Consider the following 13370-nt stretch of genomic DNA (forward strand, 5'->3'; position numbering starts at 1 on the left):
CATAATTACAGTAAAACCCTGGTTTGCGAGCATAATTCGTTCTAGAAGCATGCTTGTAATCCAAAGCACTTGTATATGAAAGCAAATTTTCTCATAGGAAATAATGGGAACTCAGACGATTTTTTTTGCAACCTAAAAACTTTAATACAAAATACTATACGTACTTGTATTGCAAGACCTCGCACTCCCACAATGTCAGAGAGAGAAGAACCATCGGCTCAGTTGTGATGTGTGTATACTGTATGTACTTGTATTGCAAGACATTGCTTGTATATCAAGTTAAAATTCAATCAAATGTTTTGCTTGTCTTGCAAAACACTTACAAACCAAGGTTTTACTGTATATTGTAATCACAAACTACAATATGATGCATCACATTAGTTGCACTTAATTGATTAGCAATTTCTTCAAAGAACTCGGTGGAATCAGTTGTAGGAGCGTAGATGTTAGTTAGAGTCATAGTGGAGTGATTTATATTCAAAGTAATTTGTACCCACCTACAATGAACATCAATTAGTTGTAGATAGTATTATAATATCATGTTGATTTTTAGCTAAAATAAGTACTCCATTTTAAATCCCAACTGCAGGAGAGAAAAAAGGCTGATGAGCCCATTTGACTTTTACTTTGACAGCCTCAAAAGCATTGAGATGAATTTCTTGTAGCAGAATTATGTCTGGATGTTTGGAATTCAAGTATGACAATATTTTTTTCCATTTTATGACATTATTTAGACCCTTGACATTCAGTGAAATTAATTTAAGGGATATGTGAGCAATAATATATGAGAGTCGTCATCAGTATTGTAAGTATAAAAACAACAAAATTGATGCTCATTGGGAAAAAGGTTATAGATGCAAGGTACAAATGAGAAGTAGCGTACCACTTTATATGTACTGGAAGTGTTGACACCTGTGGTGCTAAAGAGGTAGTGTCGCATTTTAGGAGAAAGAAAAGAAGGGAGTGAGCAAGCCACAAAAGACAGACTCCCTCATAGCATATTACAGACAATTTTTGTTGTAATAGAGAAGCAGGTATATTAAATAAAGATCCTTATGATTTTGACATGTTAGAAGTTTCCAAGAAATTGTAATTCACAAACTGAATCATATACACTTAAACTGGTTCATAAACAGTAACGCGGAAGACAAAGGCGCGCGCCGACAACTGAGCACAAGACAGAGGCGCGCACCGAAGAAAAAGACTGTTTTTAGGGGCTGCGACGGGGGGTTTTGTTGGGGAGCCCCCCCACTTTACTTAATACAGATCGCAGCGGCGTTGTGGGGGTTTGGGGGGTTGTAACCCCCCATTTTAGTGAAAACATAACTTTTTCCCTAAAAACAGGGAAAAAGTTAAATTTTCAGTAAAATGTGGGGGGGGTACAACCCCCCACAACGCGGCACAATCTGTATAAAGTAAAGTGGGGGGGTTCCCCCCCACACCCCCCGTTGTAGCCCCTAAAAACAGTCTTTTTCTTCGGCGCGCGCCTCCGCACTGCGCTCAGTTGTCTGCTCGCGCCTTTGTCCCGGCGCGCTTTTGACTTGACACCCTTAAACTAATAAATCCTGTTATAAAGACACCTTAACATTACATCAGTTCAGTTGTCCTAAATACTTTGAATATATATATGTATGTATGTGTATGTGTGAAACCTTAAAGTAATTTAGTTGATTAATTATCAAATGCATGTTATTAATTATGTATTGTTATGTAAGGCAATAAATAAAGCTATTCCGCTTATACAATGTAGAAGCACTATCCCCAGCGGAAGAAAAGCCTCAGGTAATATTATGGCAGAGCATGAAGATGCTCAAACCTCCTCCACCCACAATTGGCAAAAAACTTCCGAGAGGAATGTGCAATGTCCATTACCCTACTTATGCAGGACAAAATGCGTAAGCTGCCTTCAAAAATTGTGAAGTTATGAATGATGCTATATATAGGCCAACATTTCACGGCGTATAGCTGTTTCTTCAGGGCTTATTCATTCCTCCACTTGCATTCATCTGTCAACACAAGAATAATAATCATCTTGCATCCCATTGTAAAATCTAAAACGATCTACAGAAAAAGACCCACTGTTATATTGCTTTTTAGCTCTTACTGCTGTCCTGTCACAGTGGTGGTGCCTTACTACATTTTAACAAGAGTTGCTCCAATCAATCTGCTCCACGTCGCTTACTTGGGGGACGTCGGCTGCTCTTATCTGATTGGTCAACCCCACCCAGGCTCATATGGATTGGTCATCCAGAAATGCGGTGCATTTAATCACAATCTTGAAACAATCTATTGAAGAAACAAATTTAGTAGAAATAATACCAGTCTATGCATGTGTTCAAGCCTTTAGGTGTTACAAATTCCAACTCATAAATCCAGCATTGCTCCTTTCATTGAAGGAACAACTGTCTATTCCCTCCTCGTTTGTCAATCTTCACGTGATCAAGAACATAGCATTGAAGTTGAAAAAAATCATGCTGTTAATCCAGGCAGTGCTGTACTATCGGAGCCTGTATGACTATTAATAGCACTTCTGTGTTCATTTAACCGGAGCTTCAACTGTGTGCTCATTTGGCCCATATAAACCTTAGAGCACGGGCACACCAGGCAATATACTACAAAATCAGTTGCACAAGTTGTCTCAAATCTCAATGTGTACTTTCTCTGATTTGAAGGATTGATAAACTCAGTTGAAGTAACCATAATGGCACAGTTCTTATAATTGCCATACGCTGAGTGTCCCCTCGACTGTGTTCTCATTCTGTTGTTCTCACTTTTTCATACCGCAGGACTTAATTCTTCCTTCAAATTTGCCCCCCTTCTATATGCCAACCTTAAAGTGTAATCCTTAAATGGTGGCAACATTTGTATTAGGGGCCAGTGTTTATGTAAAATCTTGCCGACTTGATGTGATTTCTGATCAAATTTGATAGTACACGACATTGTATCCTTCCTGGCCTGTGGCCCTTTATCCATAAACATTAAATCTCTGTTCGCATATAGTACTCACTTTCATAATATAACAACATGTTCCTATCCGTTTCTTTTCTATGTATTGTAGTGAATATTTCATTGGCCTGTCTTGTGATTTTAATATCCAAAAATGTTATGTTTTTTTGTGTCACATTGCATGACAAACTTAATATTTGGATGGCAATTATTCAGCAAAGTCAGAAAATCGTCTAGGTGTTCCCGTTTACCCCTCCACACCAGAAACACATCGTCTATGAACCTATACCAATGCGAGTATTTCTCTACAAATGGATTTACACGCACCCATCTTGTTTCAAAATCAGACATAAATAAATTAGCGATAGATGGCGCCATTGGGGATAGTGCTTCTACATTGTATAAGCGGAATAGCTTTATTTATTGATATTTATTTAATCCACTTCCACCTTTCTAGTAGCAGATTGTTATGTAAGGCATACATTATGTATTATAAATTATGTATTGATGGTTAAATCAGTTAATTAATTATTAAGTACGTGTTATGTATTACATATTATAAAATATGGCATAGCAATAGTTTCTTATAACCAGCTTAGTTCAATGATTGAAAAGAGATATCATTGAATATTATAAATTATAATGTATACACAGATGGTCTGCGCATGTGTCAGGATCACTCTCTAGCGATTCATGCGGTGGGTGGGGAGGGGCGTGTTAATGATTGTCCACATTCGCATGCTGGCATTTTGTGAATTTGTCGGCCTACATGCAATCGGGCAGGAATCGGACATGGAATCGGGGGAGGGGGGTAAGTGAATCTAGCCCAAAGTTTTGCCAGTCTAAATTAATTATAATGATTGATGTATAGTAAGCAAGCAGCATTAAACCAAGATTTGACAAGACCAAAAAGTTGGGAGTAGGAGGGGTGATCCTAGTCTTCCCACCCCCTGCCCACGTCTGGTTGGCCCAGGCGGTCGGGCCTGGCCCACCCACCCCGGTATCTTTAAAATAGTTGGGAGCAGGAGGGGTGCCCGGTCCCTCCTGCTCCTTCTGATAAGGTTTCCTCCATCTTCGGGAGAAGGAGGGGTGCCCGGACCCTCCTTCTCCTACGTCAATCTTTGGGAGCAGGAGGAAAGTCCTCCTGCTCCTGCTCCCCGGGCTGCCGCTGCACAATAGTGGCCTTAGGCCCCACCCCGGCACATCATCTGATGCATGTGGAGGGACCTAAGGCACTGATTGGCTGAGGCGCCTCAGGCTCCTCCCTGCCTTAGGCCTATCCCAGTGTGCCGGGGCGGGGCCTAAGGCCGCTATTGCGCAGAAGTGGCCCGGGGAGCAGGAGGACTTTCCTCCTGCTCCCGATGATCGGTGTAGGAGTAAGAGGGCCGTGCCAGGAGGGGGTGGGGGGGCGGCCGGGTGTGAGGGTACATTTTTTGACAGATCTGCCTGACTTTTTTATTCATTATTTTTTATGGGGCAGATATTTTGCGTGTGTAACACACGCAAAATATCTGTGCCATGGAAAAAAAATGAATAAAAAAGACAGGCAGGCAGGCCTGTCAAAAAACCTGCAGACCTGACGGTAACTCAGTTACCGACAGGTCTCAGCAGTCAGGTTTGTCAGTAGTAAAACCCGACTCAAAATAGCTAAGCAATTGTTAGTGAATCAATCGCTTGGCTATTTTGCATGGGGTTTTGTTAATTTGCATGGGAGGGTCGGGATCGGATCGCTACAGGATTTAGTGAATGCGGTTAGAGGGATATTTGGTCGCAAAGGGCTTGCAAACCAATCGGTACACGATCAGTTTGCTTAGTGAATTTGGGCCTTAGTCATCTATGAAGAAGAATAACATCTATAACCACAGAGGCCCAAATTCACTAAGCAAACTGATCTTGTACCGATCGGTTTGCGAGCCCTTAGCGAGCAAATTTCCCTCCGGTCCGATTCACAAACCTGTGCTGCGATCCGCTTCAAATCTGTGCATGCAAATGAGGGCAAATGCATGCAAAGTAGGCAGGGACGCGATTCACTAAACTTTTCTCCTGATACACCGACTGGCTGGCCAATTAAGAACAAGCAACTGGTTAGGACCAGTCGTTTGTGTAAAAAACTCCACGCCTCTCTGCCTGCCCTGACTCTCCTGCTCTCTGCCACCCTTTCCCGCAGTGCAAGCCCATGGTTTTAAAGCGGTGCTGCACTGAAGGGAAGGGCAGCAGAGAGCAGGAAAATTAAAAAAAATTGCCTCTCTCCCGGCTCCACCCCCGGCCCCGGCCCCCCCATACATAAAAGTTGGGAGCAGGAGGGGTGCTCAATCCCTCCTCCATAGGCCCGATTCCCCCCACCAGCCCACTGCACCCCCGACCGGCCCACACGTGGTTGGGCCGGCTGGCCCAACCCACCTCCTCGTACCTTTAAAAATGTTGGGAGCAGAAGAGGTGCCCAAGTTTCAAGTTTATTAAAGTTTTGATTTGAATGCAATATCAAGTAATTTCAATGCATATAACAATAATAATTTGGGGGGACAAATAAAAACCATTTAAAACAATAAATGTACAATCTTATCCACAATTATTTAAAGATACATAAGGAATACAAGGATAAACTACAGTTCTTTAAAATAAAAAAAACAACAAAAAACCAAAAAGTCGCTCCTGCAACGTAGGCCCAATCCCGCGACCTGCCAACCCGTGGTCGGGCCAGCCGGACCAACCCCCTTTTCCATACCTTTAAAAATGTTGGGAGCAGGAGGGGTGCCCGGTTCCTCCTACTCCTTAGGCCTCCGTGATATCTTTGGGAGCAGGAGGAACTGCAAAGTCCTCATGCTCCTGCTGCTCTGCCATGATATTGGCCTTAGGTCATGCCCCGGTGCATCATCTGATGCACAGGGAGGGGCCTAAGGCCCTAATTAGCTGAGACGCTTCGGGCTCCTCCCTTGGGAGAAGCCTGAGGCGCCTAAGCTAATCAGGGACTTCTAAAGATGGTCTGCGCATGCGCGGGGATCGCTATAGAGCGATCCGTGCAGTCAGATGGGGGCGTTCCTCCGATCACCCCCATTTGCATATTGTAGTTTGGTGAATTTGTCGGACCTGCCCAGATCGGGCCCAATCGGGCAGGTTACTGAATCTAGCCCTAAAAGCACATAAATTCACAAGGCAGAAAAAACAACTTCTGCGGGAGGCATACATAAGATTTCAGCATAAGTCAAGTGAGAAGAACTCTTCAACGATGCTATTCGGATGTTTGCTTACTTCAATAATATGAGTTATTTCTCAGTGTACAATGACTGTTACCTGAATTGTAAAATCTAGCATTTTGATCCAGCCAGGTATTAGGTGGGTTTTAATTCAAACTTTAATTCAGTCACAACAATTATAATTCTGACACCATACTACAAATTTTTGATACAATTATATCTTAATCCTTCTTTGAAAATCCATGTAGCTATCATGTAATAACAGAAAAAAAAATATCCTCCAACTTAGCCCTCTGATAAAAGTGCAGAGTCTCCAGCAATTGAAGCCTTTTTATCCCTTACAAAGGGAAAGCAAACAAATTATTACCCTTCAAAGATCTTGCTGATAATTGTTGATGAAACTTTAGTCTGTCCAAATATAGAAACATAGAATGTGACGGCAGAAAAGGGCCGACGGCCCAACAAGTCTTCCCACTTGAGAACCCTCCCTCCAACTAGTCTGCCCACTCAAGGACCCTTCCTCCCTGGAGTATCTAACGATGGCAACCCTTAGGGCTAGATTCACTAACCCCCGAGTCTGTCACCTATCCGTTCACGATTGCATGCAGGCCAACAAATTCACAAAAAGCCTGCATGCAAATGGAGACAATTGTTGGCACGCCCCCCAACCTTGGCCAGGATCGCTAGAGAGCGATCCTGGAGCATGCGCAGACCCTGACAGTAGTGACAGTAGATGTCACTGATGTCAGGGCTTCTGCTGGCTTTTTTTTTTTTTAATAGGCCGCACAATATCAAGCCTATTTTTTTAAAAATGAAAAATATCAGGCCTATTTTTTTAAAAAAATGATTTTAAAAAACCTCCTGACTGGCACCCCCCCCCCCCAACCAGCATGGCCCGACACACCGTTAAAAGTTGGGAGCAGGAGGGGTGCTCAGTTCATCCTGCTCTGCAGGCCTCCCTCCTGTGACTGGCACTCAACTCCCACCCCCGGCACAGCACTCAACCCCCCCCAGCCCACCTTCGGCCCGGCCCATACCGTACCTAAAAGTTAGTAGCAGGAGGGGTGCTCAATCCCCCCTGCTCTGTAGACCAATCCAACCCCCCCCAGCCAGGCACACCTTCGGCCTGGCACCCCTGTATCTCAAAGTTGGGAGCAGGAGGGGTGCTCAGTCCCACCTGCTCCTCCGGGTCCAGTGACATGTCTACCTGGGCCTTAGGCCCCGCCCTTGTACATCATGTGATGCACAGGGAGGAGCCTAAGGCCCTGATTGGCTCAGGCGCCACAGGCTCCTCCCAAGTGGGGAGGAACCCGAGGCTGCCTTAATCAATCACTTGGCTATTTTGCATGGGAGGATCGTGAGTAGGTAAGGAGGGAAATCTGGTTGCAAAGGGTTGCAAACCAATCGGTACACGATTGGTTTGCTTTGTGAATCTAGCCCTTAGGTTCTTAACTACTACATGTGTTATATTAAACTAAAGGTTTTTGTACTGTGTAAAACTAGGGGAAACTTTTCTATACAGAGCTTCATTAACTGTTGTCACCCTTTTATGAGGGGTTTGTGAGCTATGGGTGATGCTGTTTTAGTGCCTCTATTTGAGCACCCTTGATTTTTGGGCACTGGAATTTTGGTCACACAAAAGGTGACTTTCTCCCACTTAGGCCAGGATTCTCAAAAAACATGTTAAAAAGTGACAGTATGCTAATGCAGCCATTTTGATTGCGAATTGAAAAAACGAGACAATCTCAAAAAATCACGCATGCAAATGAGGTTGGTGGACAGCAGCGAAGATTCGCTAAATTTGCATGTGCCCATCGTTGGTGATAGTGATGTACACATGCGCAGAAAAAATGGGTAACCCCCAACCCCCCAAAAAAACCCTCCTCACAACAACAGCGGGAGCGATGTTTAATCTCTCCCGCTGTCAACCAATAATCTCCCAATTCTCTCCAAGAAACACCTGCCATCGCCTGGCCACGCGCACCCCGTGCAGTGGGAGAGATGCCCATTCTCTTCTGCAACCAAATGACCCCCCCCCCCGCCATATAATACCTCCCCCCACCTCCGCCGCCCCCTCATCCTTACCTCTAAGTAGATGACCTAAGGGACGTTGCTTCCCTCCTCCCAGCTGGCCTGTATCATCAAAAATGGGCCTTCCCCTCCCCAGTGCATCTTGGAATACACCAGGGAGGGGACTGAAGCTCTGATTGGCCCAAGTTGTTTAAGGTCCCTCCCATGGGAGAGGCCTTATACAACCTGAGCCAATCGGAGCCTCAGGCCTCTCCCCAGATGCACCATGAAGGGGCCTCAGGCTCTGATTGGCCCTGACGTCCCATAGGAAGGGCCTTAGGTGTCTGGGCCAATCAGAATCTGAGTCCCCTTCACAGTGCATCTGGAGAAAGGCCTGAGGCTCTTATTGTCCCAGGTTGTATAAGGCCCCTCCCATGGGAGGGGCCTTAAACAACTTGGGTTAGTTAGAGCATCAGGCCCCTCCCCGGTGCATCCCAAGATGCACTGGGGAGGGGAAGGCCCATTTTGAAAGATGCAGACTAGCTGGGAGGAGGGAGTCCGTGTCCCTCAGGTCATCTACTTAGAGGTAAGGGGGCAGGGGCATTGAAGGTGATGGAAGGTGTATGGCAGGGAGGATCACTTGGCAGCAGGAGAGCATGGGCATCTCTCCTGCAGGGAGTGCAAGTGGCAGCAGGCATTTCTTGGCAGCGGGATAGAATCGACCACTCTCCCGCTGCAGGGGGATGGTGTCACCGCTGCTGCAGGGGAGGGGTGTTGTGATGCAAGGGGAGAGAATGAACATCATTAAAGAAATACGTAGGTTGCAAATTCTTCAAAATACTGTAATAAAAATAATCACCAAAATAAAAAAATTTGATCATGTAACTAACTCCCCTTTTAAAGTAAAAGCACTGTTTACCTGTAAATCACAGAATTATATATAAAATAGCATTACTCACATATAAAATACTAATGAACAAAGCTCCAGCATTCCTAGAAAGGTTTCTAATCCCTTATACTCCCACAAAATCTTTAAGATCTGAAGAAAAATCTTTCCTTTTAGTCCCTTCATTAAAATTCATTTATTTAAGAAGGGATACAGTATTTTCTATTATGGCTCCTCAAATTTGGAACTTGCTCCCGATTAATATAAGAAAAAAAAAAATTACTTAGTAAGTTTAAAAGTCTTCTGAAAAGCTGGCTTTTTAAGGACGCCTTTAACTGAGTCATTCAAATTTTATTAAATCAGGATACTTCACAGCGGACTAATAGTGCTGGTAAGCGAAAATTAAGTGGGTAACCTTTCCCAACCTCTTGTTTCACTACCTATCCCTTTTTATTTATTTATGAATTGCATTTAATCCTTTCATTTTTTTATATTATTTTTTCCCCTTTTTCTCATGTATTCTCTTAAAATTGTACCAATTGTCTGGTTTAAGTAATGTGACTTTTTCTTTTTACCCTGATTTTATAGCTATGTGTAAATTGCATTGGATTTGGATTTTGCAATTAGATCAAATTTTTAAATAAACTTGAAACATCTCTACCCTCATCACAACAAAGTTTTCTAGCAGTCTTTGACACTGTCATGCCTGTACCGGCACCCCTGGACCAGTCGCTTATTTTTGTTGGTAAAAGCCAATGCCACTTTTCGAAAATGGATCAGCATTTTTAAAGAATGCACCGGAGGGCTCATTTCAGTGTTGAAGAGCCCATTTGCATGTCATTGTCAGAGACTGCTAGAAATCTCACTATTGACAGAGATAATCCGCTTTTAATTATCTGCCGCTAAAATGTGTTCAGGCTAATCCGTGGGTAAACAGTTTAGCGACGGTGTTAAAGTTTTGAGAATCTGGGCCTTAGTGCCTATGAGGAGATCAGTTCTTCAGGAAACCTGATCTGTCCTCCCTCACAAACAATTTTGAGCAGTTCACGTTACCTTTCTGCCTAAAGACATCAGCTGTAGCAGCAAACAGGCATGGTCTTCTCACCATGAGCACCAAAGATCAGTGAAAAGGAGAAAGGGACAAAGTAGAGGACTTTTTGATGAGGCTGGATGGGTGCCCAAAATTTTAGCGCTCAAAGTCCAGGATCCTAACAGTATACTGAAGTCATGCTTCGTTTGTGTGGACTTCACCACAGAGAATATCTACTATAGGATTTATTTCAGTTCTCTTGGTATACTAATTTCTGTGCTTATATTTGACAATTAAAATAATATCTATTGTAGTAATTGTAATGTTTGTCTGCAGGCTGCTGCATTGGCAGTGTGTCAGTATTTAGCAGTGGAGTCTACTTATCCTTCTACTCCATTGTTTGAAGACTGCTGTAGTTCAAATGAAGCCATAACCCCCATCACAGTGCAACACACTCGTCCTTCCAAAGTGAATAAACAGAAACAGACTCCATTTCCACCCTTGCCAGTTGTAGCACAGCTTATGGAAATGGGATTTCTGAGGAGAAATATCGAATTTGCATTAAAGTCACTTTCTGAGACTTCTGGAACTATTTCAGGATTGCCAGGTACTTGGATATTGAAAAAAATAATTTTTTTATTCATTGCTAACTACACTACAGGATTAGTGTACCCATTTTTTCCTGCAGGTTTTACAAAGAGGCAGATATGTATTGAAGCTTGCTGGTCAATAAAAGGTTTTAACAATTCTCTTCATGCAAGAAACTTCTTTAAGGGGTCATTTTACTAAGCTGTGGTAAGTACTACACATACTTACCATAGCTTAAAAGTATTTACTCTAGGGCACACTCAGTTCCCATGCAGTAAATTCTAAATTTAAATGTTATATCCACAGGCTAAACAGAGTGTATATGTGTGTGTGTGTGTATGTATATATATATTTATTTTATTTTTTTTTTTTCTTTCCATTTTTGGCTGAAGGCACATGTCTGGGGTGAGGTTTGAAATGTTTGTGCTTCTACACTAACTAGTTGGTACATCTACATTAGCACGTGCTAAGCAGCATATGATTAGTGCATGAGCCCTTAACTGTATACAAGATAGATGGCGGTAGGTGCTCATGCACTAATTTTGTTAATTGCCACATTATCATATAAATCCTAATAATTGTCTGACCACGTCATCCAAAAATGCTAAATATTAGAACAAACATCCTCAGAACAATTATGTACTGTTGAGATGACTATTTTATTCTATTACTGCCAAATGTTTGGGGAATCTCTATTCAAATATAAATGTGAATAAACTGGGGTGAAACAGCCTCAGAGTATGGAGTAATTAACCCAACTGGGTTTCAAGCGTAAACAATTCACTTGCTCCTGTTTCGATCACAGGCAAAACACCCTCTTCCTTCCTGTTAATCAAAAATAGATAAATCACTTATTTTTATCTCTTTTTTTATATAAATTATTTACTTATCTTCTTTTACTAAAGTGTGTTGTGCACCAGTTTCTTATAGATTCACATTGATATAAGAATCATCACAAGGTATTTATTATCAAGCTGTTGATACAAATTCTTACAATCGATTTACCAAAAACTTGTTTCAGGTATCCTCAGCAGATCATAAATATATCAACCAGCAACTTCCAAAATTTATGACAGTAAAATTACTTATTTGTTGTAAGCTTTTAAATCAGCTGTATGTTGAAAGGAATGTGCTGTGCTGTAGGAAGGAAAGGGGTGTTTTGCCTGTGATCTAAAAGGGAGCAAGTGAATTGTTCACGCTTGAAACTCAGTTGGGTTAATTGCTCCATACTCTGAGACTTTTTCCAACCCATTTTATTCACATTTATATTTGAATAATATAAAGATTTCCCTAACATTTGGCAGTAATAGAATAAAATAAGTCATCTCAACAGTACATAATTCCACGGTGGGTGTTTTTCTAGTATTTCACATTAGTATATAGCCATTAATTCAGATAATGGAAATTCATCCATTTTACTGCTGCACTAAAAATGGCCTTACTGTGTGGGCATGCTTAGGTCACTTTTTACCACAACTTAGTAAAAAGGCCCCTTAAGTGTTTAGTGTTTAAACCAGTGTCTCGCAAACTTTCCAGCCACTTCAGTGGAGGGATCTAGGAGGTGCGGCGAGAGGAGGAGAGTCGCCGGCCAGGAGGAGAGTTATCTGCACCGGCTGACTTTCTACAGGACGTGCCTCTTGTTGCGAGAGGCATGTCCTGTAGGCAGACAGCCTGTGTGGACAACTCTCCTTGCCAGTGTCGTGGCACACCTGAAATCTCAGGAGACACACTGGTTTAAATGGTGCTTAATTGACTTGTAATTACTGGATGATGAAGGAAATTATATCTACCCTGAGGACTTGGTTAATGTGTTACTTTTCCTTGCTATCTCTTTTATGATATACAAAATCACTCCTTTGAAAAATGGGGAAACTGGAATATATGCAAGTCATGTCATTGTGATCTCATGATAAAATAAAAATACAAGATCAATTTTTAGTTCTTAACTACTCCATTTGTACCTTTTTTGTATCATAGGAAACAATGAAGAACACTTGAAAACACTTGTAAAAACACTGGAGGCTAAACACTGCCAAAAATTGTTTTTTAAATATATTTTATTAAGGTTTCAAACAACATAGACAAAATAGCAGTAACACCGTGTATGTACAATCACTGAACATGAACAAATGCCAACCACCCACCCGCCCATCCCAAGTCAAAAAATCAACAAACTGAATTAATGTCCAGAGTCCAAAATGGGTATCTAATCAAGGGTTCAACAGGTGACTGCGAGCCTTAGTGGTCAATGTAAGCCAAAAAGGCTCCCAGATGGTAGAAAACTTACGGTCCGGATCAGTATCCTGGTGGGCACAACAAAGGTGCTCCAGAGATGCATGTTGAAGCATAAGAGTGTGCCAAAGAGTCAATGTTGGTGGGTCTGGTGTTATCCAGTAATGTAATATGGTTTTCTTCCCCAATAAGATTGCTCTTTCAAAAAGCCCTGAAAACCCCTCGGAGTCGTGCATGGGAGAAACCCCAAGGTAAACAACATGACAAGACAAAGAATATATCCATAATTCCACATGTTAATAGTGTGCTGATGAATCTGCATCCAAAAGGTTTGCACCAAGGGGCAAGACCAGAATTGATGTTCCAAGGTAGCCGGAGATTGCCTACATTTAAGGCATCTTTCCTCGATACATGTATGCCAGGGATCTATAAAGGTGTAGCAGAAATTTGCAATTTGTTTCAATCATCAGGACCTGCGGTGTAA

General features: G+C 42.3%; 1 protein-coding gene across 1 annotated transcript in view; it reads left to right on the plus strand.

The window, feature by feature from the left end:
* HERC2 (HECT and RLD domain containing E3 ubiquitin protein ligase 2) overlaps positions 1 to 13370 on the plus strand; it is a 3346202-nt gene that overhangs the window by 1482795 nt on the left and 1850037 nt on the right. The window contains 1 exon segment of the mRNA XM_033948978.1: positions 10403 to 10673. Within this exon segment, the coding sequence (XP_033804869.1) occupies positions 10403 to 10673 (271 nt within the window).

This window comes from Geotrypetes seraphini, chromosome 6, assembly GCF_902459505.1.
Source record: "Geotrypetes seraphini chromosome 6, aGeoSer1.1, whole genome shotgun sequence".
Classification (NCBI taxonomy): Eukaryota; Metazoa; Chordata; class Amphibia; order Gymnophiona; family Dermophiidae; genus Geotrypetes; species Geotrypetes seraphini.